The 13925-nt window shown below is 48.6% G+C and overlaps 1 protein-coding gene across 1 annotated transcript in view; it reads right to left on the reverse strand.

Moving 5' to 3' along the window:
* Positions 1-13925, reverse strand: part of CAMKK1 (calcium/calmodulin dependent protein kinase kinase 1) — a 92193-nt gene that overhangs the window by 51910 nt on the left and 26358 nt on the right. The window contains exon 2 of the mRNA XM_065694848.1: positions 1324-1874. Within this exon, the coding sequence (XP_065550920.1) occupies positions 1324-1779 (456 nt within the window). The 5' untranslated portion in view covers positions 1780-1874. The remainder of the gene's footprint in view (positions 1-1323; positions 1875-13925) is intronic.

Raw genomic sequence — 13925 nt, forward strand, 5'->3', positions numbered from 1 at the left:
AGAGCAGGAGGTGCAGCCCTCCCTGCAGGGTAAGGTCAGCAGGTCCATGCCACCATTGGTTCCTCTCTTTTATGGCAGCTCCAAGCGAAACTGCAGAGCTGTGGCACCCACGGAGATCCCACTCCCCTCCCTCTTCCCTGCCCTATTCCCCAAGAACAGAAACACAAGACAAATATGACTGGGAATCAAATTCAGTCTGGAGAAAAACATCAAGGCATGGAAAACTTGGTTTTCCTCCACAAATAGCAGATAAAAATCTCAGGAAAAGGCACAGCCTGGACTTGGGGGAAAATTCAGGCGTAAATCCATGGATTTTTCCCCAAACCAACTGCCAGTGCTGCTGAGATGACGCTCCTTCTCCAGTACTCCAGACAGCCCATTCCCTACTTACAAACTTTCCCCAGAGAGCAGCACTTTACAAAACATTGCAGCTTCAAGAAGCACCTATTTTACAGCACGTACATCACGACTGGCTGTCAAAGGAAGCCCTGCCCCTTCCTCATGGGCATTGTTGCAGGCTCAGCGGCTCCAGCACCACGCTGAGCAGCATGGTCTAAACAGCCCCCTCCCTCTGCTCCCCATCCTCTCCACGACACACAGCACAGGGAATTACAACCAGCAGATGCTTCCAACACAACACTTGACCACTAACAGCATGTTACACTTCAGGGACAAGTCTGAGCCCACGTCTGGCAGCAAAGAGCTGCCACAAGATGGACAGCAGGAACAGCCACAGCCACCCTGAGAGTCTCCTCTGAAGGAGAGGAGGGTCACAGGCCTTGGTTACCACTGCTGTTACAAAAGCTTTAAAGACAAAGGGAAATGCTGACAGGAGTAGGAAGAATCAGTGCATTTAAGCTCTTTATAAAATTAAATCATGCCTTCAATAATGGCAAAACACAGTAGGAAATACATAATCTCCAGAAGCTTTAAATCCATAAAACACCACCAGCAAAGCTGCTGTGATTGATAAACTCCCGAAGGCCACATACAGAAGGGACACGAAAGCAAAGCAATTTGGCTGCAGCCCTTTCTCTGAACAGCATAAGAGGCTTTCTGTGTGCCACTGCTGCCACTACATGGGTCCTGGCCCCTCAACAGAACTATCCCAGGCAGGTGAGGGCTGAAGGACCAGCACAGGTCTGGAGTATGGATGCAAAGGCCATTCCAAGCTAACACACTCCCTGGTTGCGGGGATTTTTTTTCCCCTTAGAAGAAACACTGCTTTCAGATCTACTCCTCCAAAAGACTGAGGACACCATTACCAGTTATGACAGACTTGCCTTACCTTGACACCACAAGTATAGGAGAGAATGTGCCTACCTCAGAATCTGATATGGAGACCCGATTGGACTCTATCGTTGGTCTCCTCATTACACGTGGTGATGGCCCTGTGGCATAAGGACCATAACCTGGTGTGTTGCTAGAAGCCAAATAACTTCCCGATGATCTTTCCTGAAGAGACAACTTCCTACTTGATAATACAGGTCTAGTGAGAGGTCTCTTGGGAACATTCCTCCAGTGAGCATCTTCTGACTGTGGGGAAGGCAGAAATTCATTCATTCTCATGTCACTGTTGACTCCATTTCTTTGGCTGTCTTTTAGGCTATCAGAAAAGACTGTGTCATTCTCTTCAGTGTTGCCTTCACCATTTTGGTCACTTCTGTCTGGACCAACAGCCACATCTATAGCTGCTACCTGCTCTGCCAGTTCAGTCTGTGTGTCTTTGCAGCACATATCTATACCTCCATCCATGGCATTTGCTGAAGAATCCCCCATGGCCGTGTCCAGCTCGTATGGTCTCAGATGGCACTGCAGAGAGCTGTGATGCTCACAGACAGCATCTGGCCTGAAAGAACCTCTCCATGAAATACCTAAAAGGAATAAATACAAACAGAGTGAATAATTGTATTCACTCAACACAAACACAACCAAGACATTCAGCTCTGGCTTCTTCCAATGTAAAGGAAAGGGAAGGCAAAACACTGGCAGGTTGTAAACAAGTTGCAAACACTCAGAAGGAAAGGCAAACCTAAGCATCAGGCTAGGGTTTATGAAAGCCATAAACAGGAGATTTTATTTGATGTGCAACAAGTGACACAGCTAAAGTTAGCTTCTTTTGTAGCTAGACCAACAGTCAACCAGAGCTTACAATAAGGGAGAAGTGAACAAGCTGAGGAGAAGGGGTCAAACTTTTGACTCCTCAAATTCCTGTTTATAGGGTACAAGAGCTTCTGGTATGTATGCAAACCCAACACACATAACTCCACAGCCCTTTAAGGCTCCACAGTAGTCTCTCTGCTGCCCTGTAGGGCTCTAAAGAGTGTCACAGAATGCCCTGGAAGCCAAGCCATGGCTGGTGACTTCCACGCTCTGTTACTTGCCATGGAGTCAACAGCAAAGGCAGAATTTAAACGTAAGTCTGGTACTAGGCCCCCCCCCCCACAGTGTGTAAACACACGTTAACCTTGCTGCCCACCATGTACAAAAGCTATATTGAGTTGCAGATCAACAATACTTCATGGTTACCAGCATGGGGGAATCAGCTTTTCCTTTGGAAAAGTCCTACAGAGCACAGAAACACAATACAAAGCTAAAACTGACGAATAAAACCTCATTTTCCTGGATGCTGATTTCAGACTCAATTCAAAACAGATTTGAGTCTTCCCAGCACAGTCCAGAGCAGGAAATGATGCTCTGTAGCACATGGCTGTCATCCCTTAATCACCTCTGAAGATGCAGTGCTGTAGGATGCACCCCCTGGGGATAGTGGAGGAGAACTTAGTTGTAGTCCAGCAGTCTGCACTGCATCCAGTGTAGGCTTAACACTGAAATGGTGCAGCCTTTGGTCCTCCACACGCAAAGCAGGTTGTGCACCAAGTGGCACTTGCATTGTCCTGTTTTCACACTGGCTACATTTAATTTACATGTGGAAGGAGAAGCTGAGCAAGTTCAAAAAGCCTCATCCAGCATCAACCTGGGGACACAGGAGGAGCTCAGAGCAAAGGCTGAGCCAGGATAGAAGCTGCCCAGTGATGCTCAGTTAAATACACCATAGCTGCACTCTGCTGCAAGGAGGGACTGCCCAAATCCCTGCAGAAGTGAAGCAGCCAAGCTCAAGCAATCTTTTATATCAATAAGGAAACTAGAGAAGGCTCTGGAGGCTTCACCCTGGGTCATGCACCAGTTACAGGTGACACATGCTCTGCAGTCAGTGTCACAGAAAGGAAACATCCAGATCTAACACATTCCTCCCCTCATCCTGCTGTTCACTCCTTCCCATCCTTCTCCACCCAGGTATAATCTTGCCCCCTTCTGCCTTTTCTGCAGGCCTGTTTGAAACAAGCTGACAGAAGCGTCACTCACTCAAACCAATAATGAAATGGTGAGATTTGCTTTACAAGCTTTTATTAAAGCTATATTTAAACTCTTCAATCCCTTTCAGAGCCAGGATGCAGGCACTGGGATGTGGCAGCAAGGGAAGGGGTGCAGGGTTTGGGCCAGCACATACTGCTTGTGGTCCCACAAACCCACAGGCAAGACCTCTTTGCTCTCCCAGGCCCCACACCTGCCTTCAAGCCATAAACCCAGCTGTAGCCCTGAGCTGGCTCAGCAATGATCCTGTCCTTGCTTTGCAGGAAGCCCACAGAGGACTTGCTGTCTGCAAAATGCTCGTGTGAGGCTTGCACTTGGAAAGCTTTTGAGCTGACCTAGGACCATCAGGTCAGGGCAACTCCAAGACTGTGGCCACCCTGCTGTCTCTGTGGAGGCTTTCCTTGCACTCCAGAGCCTGCAGAGCAGCACATTCCTCAGTCAGACACCCATGAGGAATCCTCATGGGATGCCTTCGTGCTTGGCTCTGGGTGAAGGCTGGCACATTTCACTATTTAATGCAGATTGCACAAGGGATGGGAGGAAACCTTTGATTCCACCCTGTGCTAAAAGACTGGCTTTGCTCTTCTGGCTACAGAGAAACAAACTCCAGGCCTTTCCTTGCTGCAGCTTTAGCTTCTGGACAGTCCCAGCTCACCTCACTCCTAAGGAGCATCAAGCAGAAAATCAACCTGCAATTGAAGTCTGCAGCTCTTCCACCTTCTTCCCTCCTGCACGCAGGAGCAAGGGGAGGGAAGCAGCTCTCACATTGCTGCAGGGCTGGCTATGAAAGCCCACAAATCACCCACCTGGATTGAGCCCTTGGGCATCTTACACTGCTGAGGCAACAGGAATAAAAGCCAGAAGTGCTGGGAACAGCGGCCAGGTCCTGGCAAACTGCAATGCTCTTGCTAGTGCAGCTCTTCACTGCGCAAATGAGATACCCCAGGGTGTCACCTGCTCAGAAGCAGAAGCACACTTGTACGGCTCTAACCTACAGCTCAGGCTGCAAAACACAACTCCAGCTAAATGACAACTTAAACGTAAGGTAAACCCCCATAAATCAGTTCATCTGATCAAAACAGACCCAAACAGCATCACAACAAATAATACAAAGCTGCTGAAAGTATGTTAAAATAGACTTAAAAGCACATAATTGTTCATCTGGGGAGCTGGGCTTTGTTTCAGGTTCTGCTGTTCTGAAGGATTCCTTTTCACTGACAAATCCTCCAGAAGTGTATTGGAAAGCAATAGCTCCTGAATAAACAGATCAGTTACACACAGACCAGCCTTACTGTGCATAAAACTCAGGACAAAAGGCAATTATTTACTTCTCCAAGGCAAAATAAATGGTGGATTTGCAGTTAGTGATGCTGTCGCACACTGACCGTGCTGTGATGGGAAACCCCATCGGAATGGAGACACCATCATCACCTTCCACAAGCTCCTGTGCAGCTTTGGGCCTGACGCTCTTCACGTGGTCACCAGCCTGATCCCCCCCAACACTAAACATCTGCTGTAGCTCAGAGGATTACGCTGCAGACACGAACCAAAACTGAAAACAAGCTTATATGAGCAAAATTCAAATCTTATTTGCCATTTTCCCCTGTAGCTGTTCCTCTGCTGCAGACAGACTAAAACTGCCACGCTGGTTTCACAGTACAGTTATCAAATGGCTGCACATGTTTCCCAGCCAGGCACATGGAACAAAAAAACATTTTGAAAGGAACAGGATTGTGGAGAAGAGCTGTCTGTGTTGTACGTGGGAGTGGGAGATGAGCACATGCAAGTAATTGGGCTGCTCAATAAAGTATTTCAAAGCATTGTTTGAACAATAAAATATCATCAATCTCATTTATTGCTTGGTCCATCCATTTGGCTAACTAGAAATGTTGCTATGAGAAAGGATGGGGAGGTTCAAAGGCCCTCGGCCTCAGCAGATCCAGCTTCAGTTCCTGATTTTGCTACAGACCATCCAGAAAAGCAACTTTACTGCTCGGTCTGTCACAGTTCCCAGGTTAAAAGGAATGATGCTGCCCTCAGCCCACTTTGTCCTGCTTCCCTTTCTGGTTCTGAGAATACATCTGCACTGTGCCGAGGCACCAAGTGCCTCTGCAGTAAAATAAGTCACAGTGAGTGTGATGACTGCAATGAGCATTCGCATGGGAAGTGTTCAGGCAGCAATTCTGCTGCTGTTCAGAGCTGGAGACTTCTTAAATGCCTGTGGATGGCATCCTCCATGCCAGCACACGGAACAGCAGAGATGTCACACAAACCGAGGATGAAGGCCACATCCACTAGACTCCCCTTGACCACACAAGACCCACAGGCACTCTCACAAAGAGAAGTACCAAAGATCACAGAAGGCTTCAGTCTGCTGTTTCAGTGTGCAGTAGCAAAGGCAGGAATCCAGCCAGGTCATCTAACTGCTGTAGCTAGCTATGCACCAGGACAGGCTTCTTGCAGAGGGAATGTCATCTCCATCTCCATCACCAGCATCCTTCAAGAGCTCAGTCCTGCCCTGGGGGTGAGCTGACCTGCACATCCAGCTCTATCTTGTATCATCCAGAGCTTGTTGTTGTGTTTCCTTCAGCTGCTGCCCCACGGCACACAGCCACGATGAAGAATCTGCTCTGACTGCTGTCAACCAGCGCCAGAAACTCCCTTTAAGGAGAGAAGCAGCAAGTCCTGGGCTGAGCTGCCAAGTCCTGAACAGCTCCTCGAATGACATTTCAGAAATATTAGGTCAGCAAGTCCCTTACAGAGCCTGAGCTGTCTCCCCACACCAAACAGCACAGCCTGGGACTATTTCCATCCCAGAGTCTCTGCTGTGCTCCTGTTCTGCTGTGGGGTCTGCAGGACTTCCCCATGCACTCAGCATTAGTCCACTACCCCAACATGAGGGAGATAATTCCACCTCCCACCCTGATCCCATCAACTTCTTATACATGAGGAGGCACTTGCCTGAAGTCCAGCAAGCTTCTTCTAACACCTTTGTCTGGAGAAGCTTAAGGTGGACTTAGTCCCACAGCCATGCACTGGAGGAACATCTGAGCTGCCCCGAGCCCCACAGCACAAAGTGTTTTACAACACATGGCTCTTCAGACTTAAGGAGCCAGCCACTTACTGGCTGTCACTGCTGCAGTGAGAGAGCAGCCAGAGGGTTCAGTTTTTCTGCAGCAACTCAGTTCAGAGCATGCTGACCTTCATCTCAGCTCTGCTACCTCAGGGCACACCAAGCAGGGCACCTGATGATGAGATTGCCTCCAGCCAACCTCCGCTCACAATGCTGCTGCCTCGGAGAAGCACAAGAGCTTCTTGGCATCTGGGAAAACCACTTTCAGGCATCCACTGGCCAAAAGACAGCCCAAACCAAGCAGCAAAGAACAAGTTGCAGCTCTGCGAAGCCAAAAAGAAAGCAAATCCCTGCAGCCCTTGCAGAGATAATCAAGACAGATGTACACCAGCCCAGCCATTTGGGCTGTGCTCTCGCTGGGAAGGGAGTAGTCACTGCTCATACTGATTCCTGACTGGAAACAGGAGACATCAACACAACAAAAGTAATAAATAAGAATATACTGCTTGTGCTTTCTTCATACACACCATGCGCTCGCTTCTTCCTGTGGCTCACCAGGCTCTTGTTTCAGAGCACAGACAGTTGTGTCCTGCTGAGGAATCACTCGATCCTGCTGTAATCATCCTGGTCCTTCGCTTTCTTCTCTCCACAGTTGCTGGCAGTGAGCCTGGCTGTTGTGCCACAGCTGAAAACGAGATCATGAAAGCCAGACGCTTGGATTATTTCTCTGAAGCTCCTAGCACAGCTCTGAAAGCAACCAGGAATGACAAAGAACGGCGGGGTTTGTAATTCAAGCACTGGGTGAGAAATCTGAAAAGCAGGCTCAGGCCCCAGCCCCTGACAGATCTCTTGAATAACAAACCTCTCCAGACCATGGTCTGCAAAATGCACCAGTTCTGCCTCCTCCTCCTTGGTCCTTGCCAAGGCTCAGTGTTTTCAAAAGGGATTTCAGAGCTAGTTCAACCCCTGAGCTACAGACAAGGAGACCCCAAGGTGCCATCACACCGTGTTTGTCCTGCTCACCCTCTCTTTCCACAAGGAAAGACTCCAGATGAAGACAGGATCTGAGGATTGGGTCCAGTGCAGGACCGATGCTTTCACATCCCTGGGTGTCAGGTGTGGATGCAGATGTGAGATAGCAGTGCTGGAAGAATTATTGGACTTGGTGGTCTTCAAGGTCTTTTCCAACCTGGCTGATTCTGTGCTCCTCATGTGAAAAAGTGAGCCCTCCTTCACACCATGAAGGCCAAGTAACCAATCTGAAGAGCATTTAACAGCATGCTTTAAGTATATTTTGAAAGTAGCCAGGATACTGAACTAAAATCTCCAGTCTGCAGCCTGAGAGACAACCACCACCTTGTGCACAGAGCACTGAGCTCGGGAAGTTTTACCACACTGTATTTCATCCCTCCATCTTCTAATTACATGATGAAAGAAATCTGTATAATCAGCTGCAATTGCACTAATTGCATCTATAAGCAATAATCAGCCCAAAATTACTCTGAAGAAAAAGTTTCTACTTAAGGAAATGCCTGTAACAAGAAAACATTGAGAAGTGCCAAATCTATCCAAGCAAGAGCAATATTAACATTAAACACTCCAGATAATGCTGGGGGAGCGGGAACTCTGCCAGAACCCTCCTCCCTAGGTGCAGCTATGGCAGCATATTTCAACCATGGCTTCGGTGGGGACAGCACCATCAAATTAAGGAGGAGTCGTGCTCCTTTGTATTCACACCTTGGCTGCAAACTGCTTTTGTACAACAGGTTTGGCTGCCTGTTTTACAGCAGATAGAGGTTTGGTGAGACTTGTGGGGATCAGACACTGATGCTGGACTGTATTTGCTTCTGCTTTAATCTTTTAAAGCTGTTTATCAGTGTATGAGTAATGGAAGTGCTTTTATTTTGCAAATTATAGCTGGGAAAGCATGGGGAACGGGCAATAAGAGGTACTCAGCTCACACAGCCCAAAGGCTTTGCTTGTAGTGATGCCACGTGCTTTGAGTCACCATCTCTGCAACATCCCACAAACCCAGCACATCCCAACACCCAACTCCACACGGCCACACTGTCCCTGCAGACAACTTGGGCTCAGATTTTAACAAATCACATTTGTCCCTGTGACAAGGGACACAAATGCCTTGAGGAAGGACCCCAGCCTCTGTGCCAGCCTGACATCAGCTCCTAACACCACGGCAAGGAAGGATGGGAGGATGGAGGAGGTCAGGGTAGGTAGAGAACACGTAGCCCAGTCATGCTGCATGGATGGATGTCCTGGCACGTCCCTAGCCATACCACATGGTTTGCCTTACCTCCAAGAGACCCTGGGGAAAGCAACATGAAGGAATTTGGCTTGTAGTATGCACACAGAGCCTGAACAACACTTGAATCACTTGGTTTGAGGTCAGAGAAGAGCAAAAACTCAGGAGACTCTCATTTCCAAAGCTGCTCCTGTGCATGCTCCCATCTGGCACTCAGCTGATGTTGGCTCAGATCTCAGAGTCTGCCTAACCCAACCACCTCTTCAATACCCATCCAGAGTGCAGGAAACATTGCACATGCAGCTTGCACCATGCACAGTGAAAACTGAACCCCATCATCTGGTGGAAAAGCATCCTTCTGACCAACTGTACATGCTCTTACAGCTTGCAGTTCCATAGGCGGGCATGGACAATGTCAGCTCACAGGGAGGTTCCCTGTAGGGTCAGTGCAGAATCTGTGCAGCAGAGAGAGCAGACTCCAGGGGCTGAACCTGAGCAGGGAGGAGGAGAAGGAGGAGGAAGAGGAGGAAGAAGTGTCATGGTTGCTGTCACTTGCTGAGCTGAGAGGCAGCATGATTACCAGGAGAGGGGGCAGCACAGCTTGCTGGAGGTGGCATTGAAACAGCTAGCGAGGGGGTGCCTCTGAAAACAACTGAGAAATGTCAGATTATGTGAAGCTCGGAAGGCTTAGATGATCTGTGAAATATTAACAAGCAAGGCAATAGCCAGACCCCATGGATTCATGAGCAAAACAATTCCCTGAGAATGAGGGAGTCTTTAATATGTAGGGTCTTCGTTGCAATAATGACTTTACAAATGTCTGTACTACAGCAGGGTAAATGGCAGGTTAAAGAGAAAAAGCTTGTTCTATGAGAAACTCATCTCAGGTGAGCCATCTTCTGCTGCAATCTGTAATAATACCTCAAAATTGGCACAGAAAATGATAAGAGTGATGAACAAACCCAAAAATGAAGAAATCAAGAGGACCTGAAGAGCATTAGCAGTCTGCAAGGGCAATGTCTAACCCTCCACAATGGTCAAATCCGCTCTGATTTCATGGGAGTGGAATTGAGCACTCAAATCAAACCTGTCTCTAAACCACAGCAATTGCTGCAGTGCCTTTGGGTGATTATGCTGCAGAGCAGGACACACCTGATACAAACGGGGCCAGGGCACGAGCAAGCAGCCTATAGAAAGTGTGCTTGCACATGTTCAGTCAGAGACCAGAAGCCACAAGGACCATACAGCTGAGCCCCCCTTTTGCAGACCACAAGGAGCAGCCTGTCTGCTCCCTTTGCAAGGCAGCATTGCCCAAGAATGGCAGCTTCCATTCAGCTGCCTGCTATGCAGGAAATGTTATTTCTTTATCCTTTTAAAAGGAGTTTTCTGTGTTTCAGTTTGTGCCCATTGCCTCTTGTCTGTTCACTGGGCACCACTGAGACAAATCTGCCCCCATCTGCCTTACTGTCTCCCCCCATCAGGCATTTAAATACAGGGAGACAACCTCCTCCATCCTTCCTTCAGGCCCTTGCCCTACTGCTGCCGACATCCACCACACGTGCAGGAGCCTCACGCTTCTGAGGGCTCCTCCTCTGCCCATCTGGGCTCAAAACCTGCAGAGAGGAGAAGCAGAGAGGAAACCACACCAACCTCCTCCTGCCAGGACCAGCTTACACAAGTCTTGCAACAAACCAGGTCAAGCAGCAGAGCTTTCAGCACTCTGCATCAAACCTACGCAGGCTGCAAGCGAACAGAGGGCTCTGCCAACTGTGAATGCTGCCAGCTTAACACAGGGCCTGTTTTCCTCTAATTTTTGGGCTATATTCTGCAGCAAGGTCCCACAAGCCTGAGGAATGTCCTGCTTCCTCAGCACAGCCCACAATACACACTAGTAAACTAAGTAAATTAAGAAGGAAGGAAGGAGCAAGCTGAAATGGTGCAACCAGGCTGCTGCTTCAGCAGCCCACAGCACCACTGGCACCAGCAGCACACTGCCAGGCCATTTCCTCCTCCCCAGTTGATCTATTTCATAGTTCTCAGTCTCCTGCCCTGCACCCATTAGCACCTTCCATAGCAACTGTTATGGCTAGCTCTGCTTTCGAGGTGCTCACGGATGCTCAGATTTCCTGTTGCTGCACAATATCGAGGAATTCCATGACAGAGAAGCAAATCACTGCAGAACAGTGCTGGTACAGTTTAGGAGCAGCAAAGTGGGATCTGGGAAAGCACACTTCTAGATCATCAACACAGCAAAGTAATTCAGCATCAGATACCTTTGCCAGCTTCAGATCTCACTGCATTGAAGTTACTGTTGTTTAAAGAGTACCCACAACAAACAGAATAAGCCACCAGGCAGAACAAGTTCACATTTACACGTCAGTCTTAGAGGTTTATCTTCCTCCCAGATAAGTAAAAAGCTTTCAGCTGCCCTTGAGAGATCTGAAGGTATTTCAGGGGATATATTAGAGTTCCTTAGCTCTGTAAGCTGGCTGCAGGGAAGTTTTTCCAGCATTTCCAGCTGTTCCAGGATTGCCAATGTCCAGCACAGAATACAGGAGGCTTTCTTCCCAGCACTGCAAATAAGGGAAGACATTTCTAGTCTAGGTGATCTCTACAGAGAGTTTTAACCATGGAAATGATCCCAGCACCCACCTCTAAGTGTCCATGGGCTGAAGGTCTTCATCAGCTCTGCCAATCTGTATGCCCCAAGGCAAAAGGCAAAGCAGGGAAGAACTACACAGGGCAAGACAAAAAGCACTGAACTCTGTAGGAAAAGACAAATGGTCTTTAAATTCAGAGCTCAAAGTATTTGCTGTATTTCCACATGAATAACTCCCACCTTCTGACAACCCTCACATCTTTAGAACCCCCAGGACTGGAAACCACGTCCTCCATTAACCTGCACAGAATCAAAGGCAGCAGCAGAGAGGCTCTGTACAAAGAGAACAGGCTCCAGGGGATGAGCAACAGATCCCACAGGAGTGAGAACCAGGTAAACCACGCCTGTGATTACCCTTGTCCGTTATTACACATAACCGACACTGCTTGGCAATGTAAAGGGTAGCAAGCTTCCCAATTCCTTTGAAGCCTTAAGCTTTAGCTCTTTAAGCCAACATGCACTTTGAAAGCCCCAAGGTCAATGACTGGAGATTATCCAGGGAGTCACCAGGCAAAGGCTGTTGGGGAAAAAGCTGTTCATTTTGAGTCACTGCAACCCTATTCCATATTTAGGCTGATGATAGTCTCAGCATTTGTCAGAAAAGACCAATGAAAGTTTCCAGGTGCAGCTTTACTTGGAAAAAAACAAGTGTGAAAATGCCACCCTGGGTCCCCCTAGTCGCACCCCAGTGATTTTGGCTGCGCACAGCGAGCCTGGGGCTGAGTGGGAGCAGTGGTTGGGGTGCCCTGGGACACCAAACCAGCCCCTCTGCTCTCTGTGGCTCAGAACAAGTACTGCGCATTGTACCCGACCTGGCAGAGCCTTTCTGAAGCATTAGGAATAATGCAAACCCATCTGACAGCTCTACTTCTGCAGAGCCACAACGACAGCAGCAGAAAAGGACACATCTCTGGTCCAGTCAGAGGGTGCAGGAGCAGCAGCAGCAGTAAATCTGCTGCCGAAGAGATGCCCCTTGCTGAGGGAGGTGCAGGTTTTGACAGCAATACAAGATGCAGTCTCACTTTGTATGCACCAGGGAGGCTGAGCTACAGGAGGAGCTGCCCCAGCTGCACACATAGGCACAGAAAAGACACAGCCAGTATCGATGGCAGCACAAACAGGGATATCTCTTTGCAGAGTCAAAGCCTCCTTCTCAGTCACTGCCTAGGACTGTGGCACCCTTCTCCTGCACATAGCAGGTAAAGCCATAGAACAATGCTTTGAAAACCCAAGAGCAGTCAGAAAGCATCAGCCTCCAGAGGATTTTTAGGCTCCTCTCTGCCCTGCAGACGATGCTGCTTCCAAATAAAACCTGAATTTGGCAGTTTGCTGCCAAAAAATTCAAGGCAGTGGAAAGGCAAATACAGTCCAAGAGGAAAGGGGGGGAGGGAGGGAAGAGGGAAATATGATTATGCATTTTAATAACAAGCAAAGGCACGTAGAAGGATGAGATGTGGTTTACAAATGTAGTGTGAGCACTGCTCATGCGGCCTGGCCTGCCCCATGTGAAGCAGGTGAATGCAGAGGAGGAAATCTGAAGCCAGCTGACTTGGGCACTGGTAGCAAGGCCTGCTCTCAACAGCCATCCCATGTCCTGTGAGACATCTCTGTGGTCCAGGTCAGGGTATCACTGACAAGTCAGTGACACTGCTCTGGCTACTCAGATATCCTTCTCTGGTTGCCGAGGAAAAAGAAATCGAAGAACAGAACTTGGAATAACATGAAGAAATAAGCAAAGCCTGTGTTTAAAAGCCTTGCTGGCTCCCAGCCAGCACAGCACCTTCCAGGATGCATCTCGGAACAATAGTCTCTATGCAGCCACAGAGTTTCCCAACACACTGCTGATGTGATGGAGATGTCAGCTCTACTCCAGCAAAACACTTAAGCACATACTTGAACATTAACTATGGTTTCAGGACATCAGAAGTGGCAACATTCACGTGCCAAAGTGTGAACAACACTGCAAATCTCAGCCTCAGAAATGTGCAAATACTCATATGAGTGTCTGGATGAATGTATTTCACATGTGTCTAAATGAAAGAGCTGCACAGTTCCACTGGAGCTGTCCCAGCGCTCCTTTCCCAGGAAGAGAGGAGGACAACAGCATTGTCTTCCACATTTGCATTTACTCTTTCTTAGGCTAGCAGGGCTCATCACAAGGAAGCACTGGAAGTAATTCCCATTGCATCCGTCCTCTTAGATGAAGCCCACCCCATCCAGCTTTCTTCCTTCTACCTGTTCAAGCTGCAACAACGGCACAAAGAGCCACCTTGAACTCTGCATCCTACCACAAGGACAGAGCACTGCCCTGCCCCTAGGGCAGTCACACACCCCATGGAGGCAGGGCTGGGCTCAGTCCAGATGAGTTTGCAGCTACCTGCACACAAGACATGGGGAGTGAGGACACAGTCCAGCCGTGGGGTGGCAGAGAGACCTCACCCAGTTACACAGATCAGCTATGCTCAGATTGAGCTTTCCACAATCACAGATCCCACCATAGGCTGATGATGATGCAGCACTTGGACACAGCTCCTGCCCAGATCCAGAAACACCAAATG

This window comes from Lathamus discolor, chromosome 14 (assembly GCF_037157495.1).
Source record: "Lathamus discolor isolate bLatDis1 chromosome 14, bLatDis1.hap1, whole genome shotgun sequence".
NCBI classification, from domain to species: domain Eukaryota; kingdom Metazoa; phylum Chordata; class Aves; order Psittaciformes; family Psittacidae; genus Lathamus; species Lathamus discolor.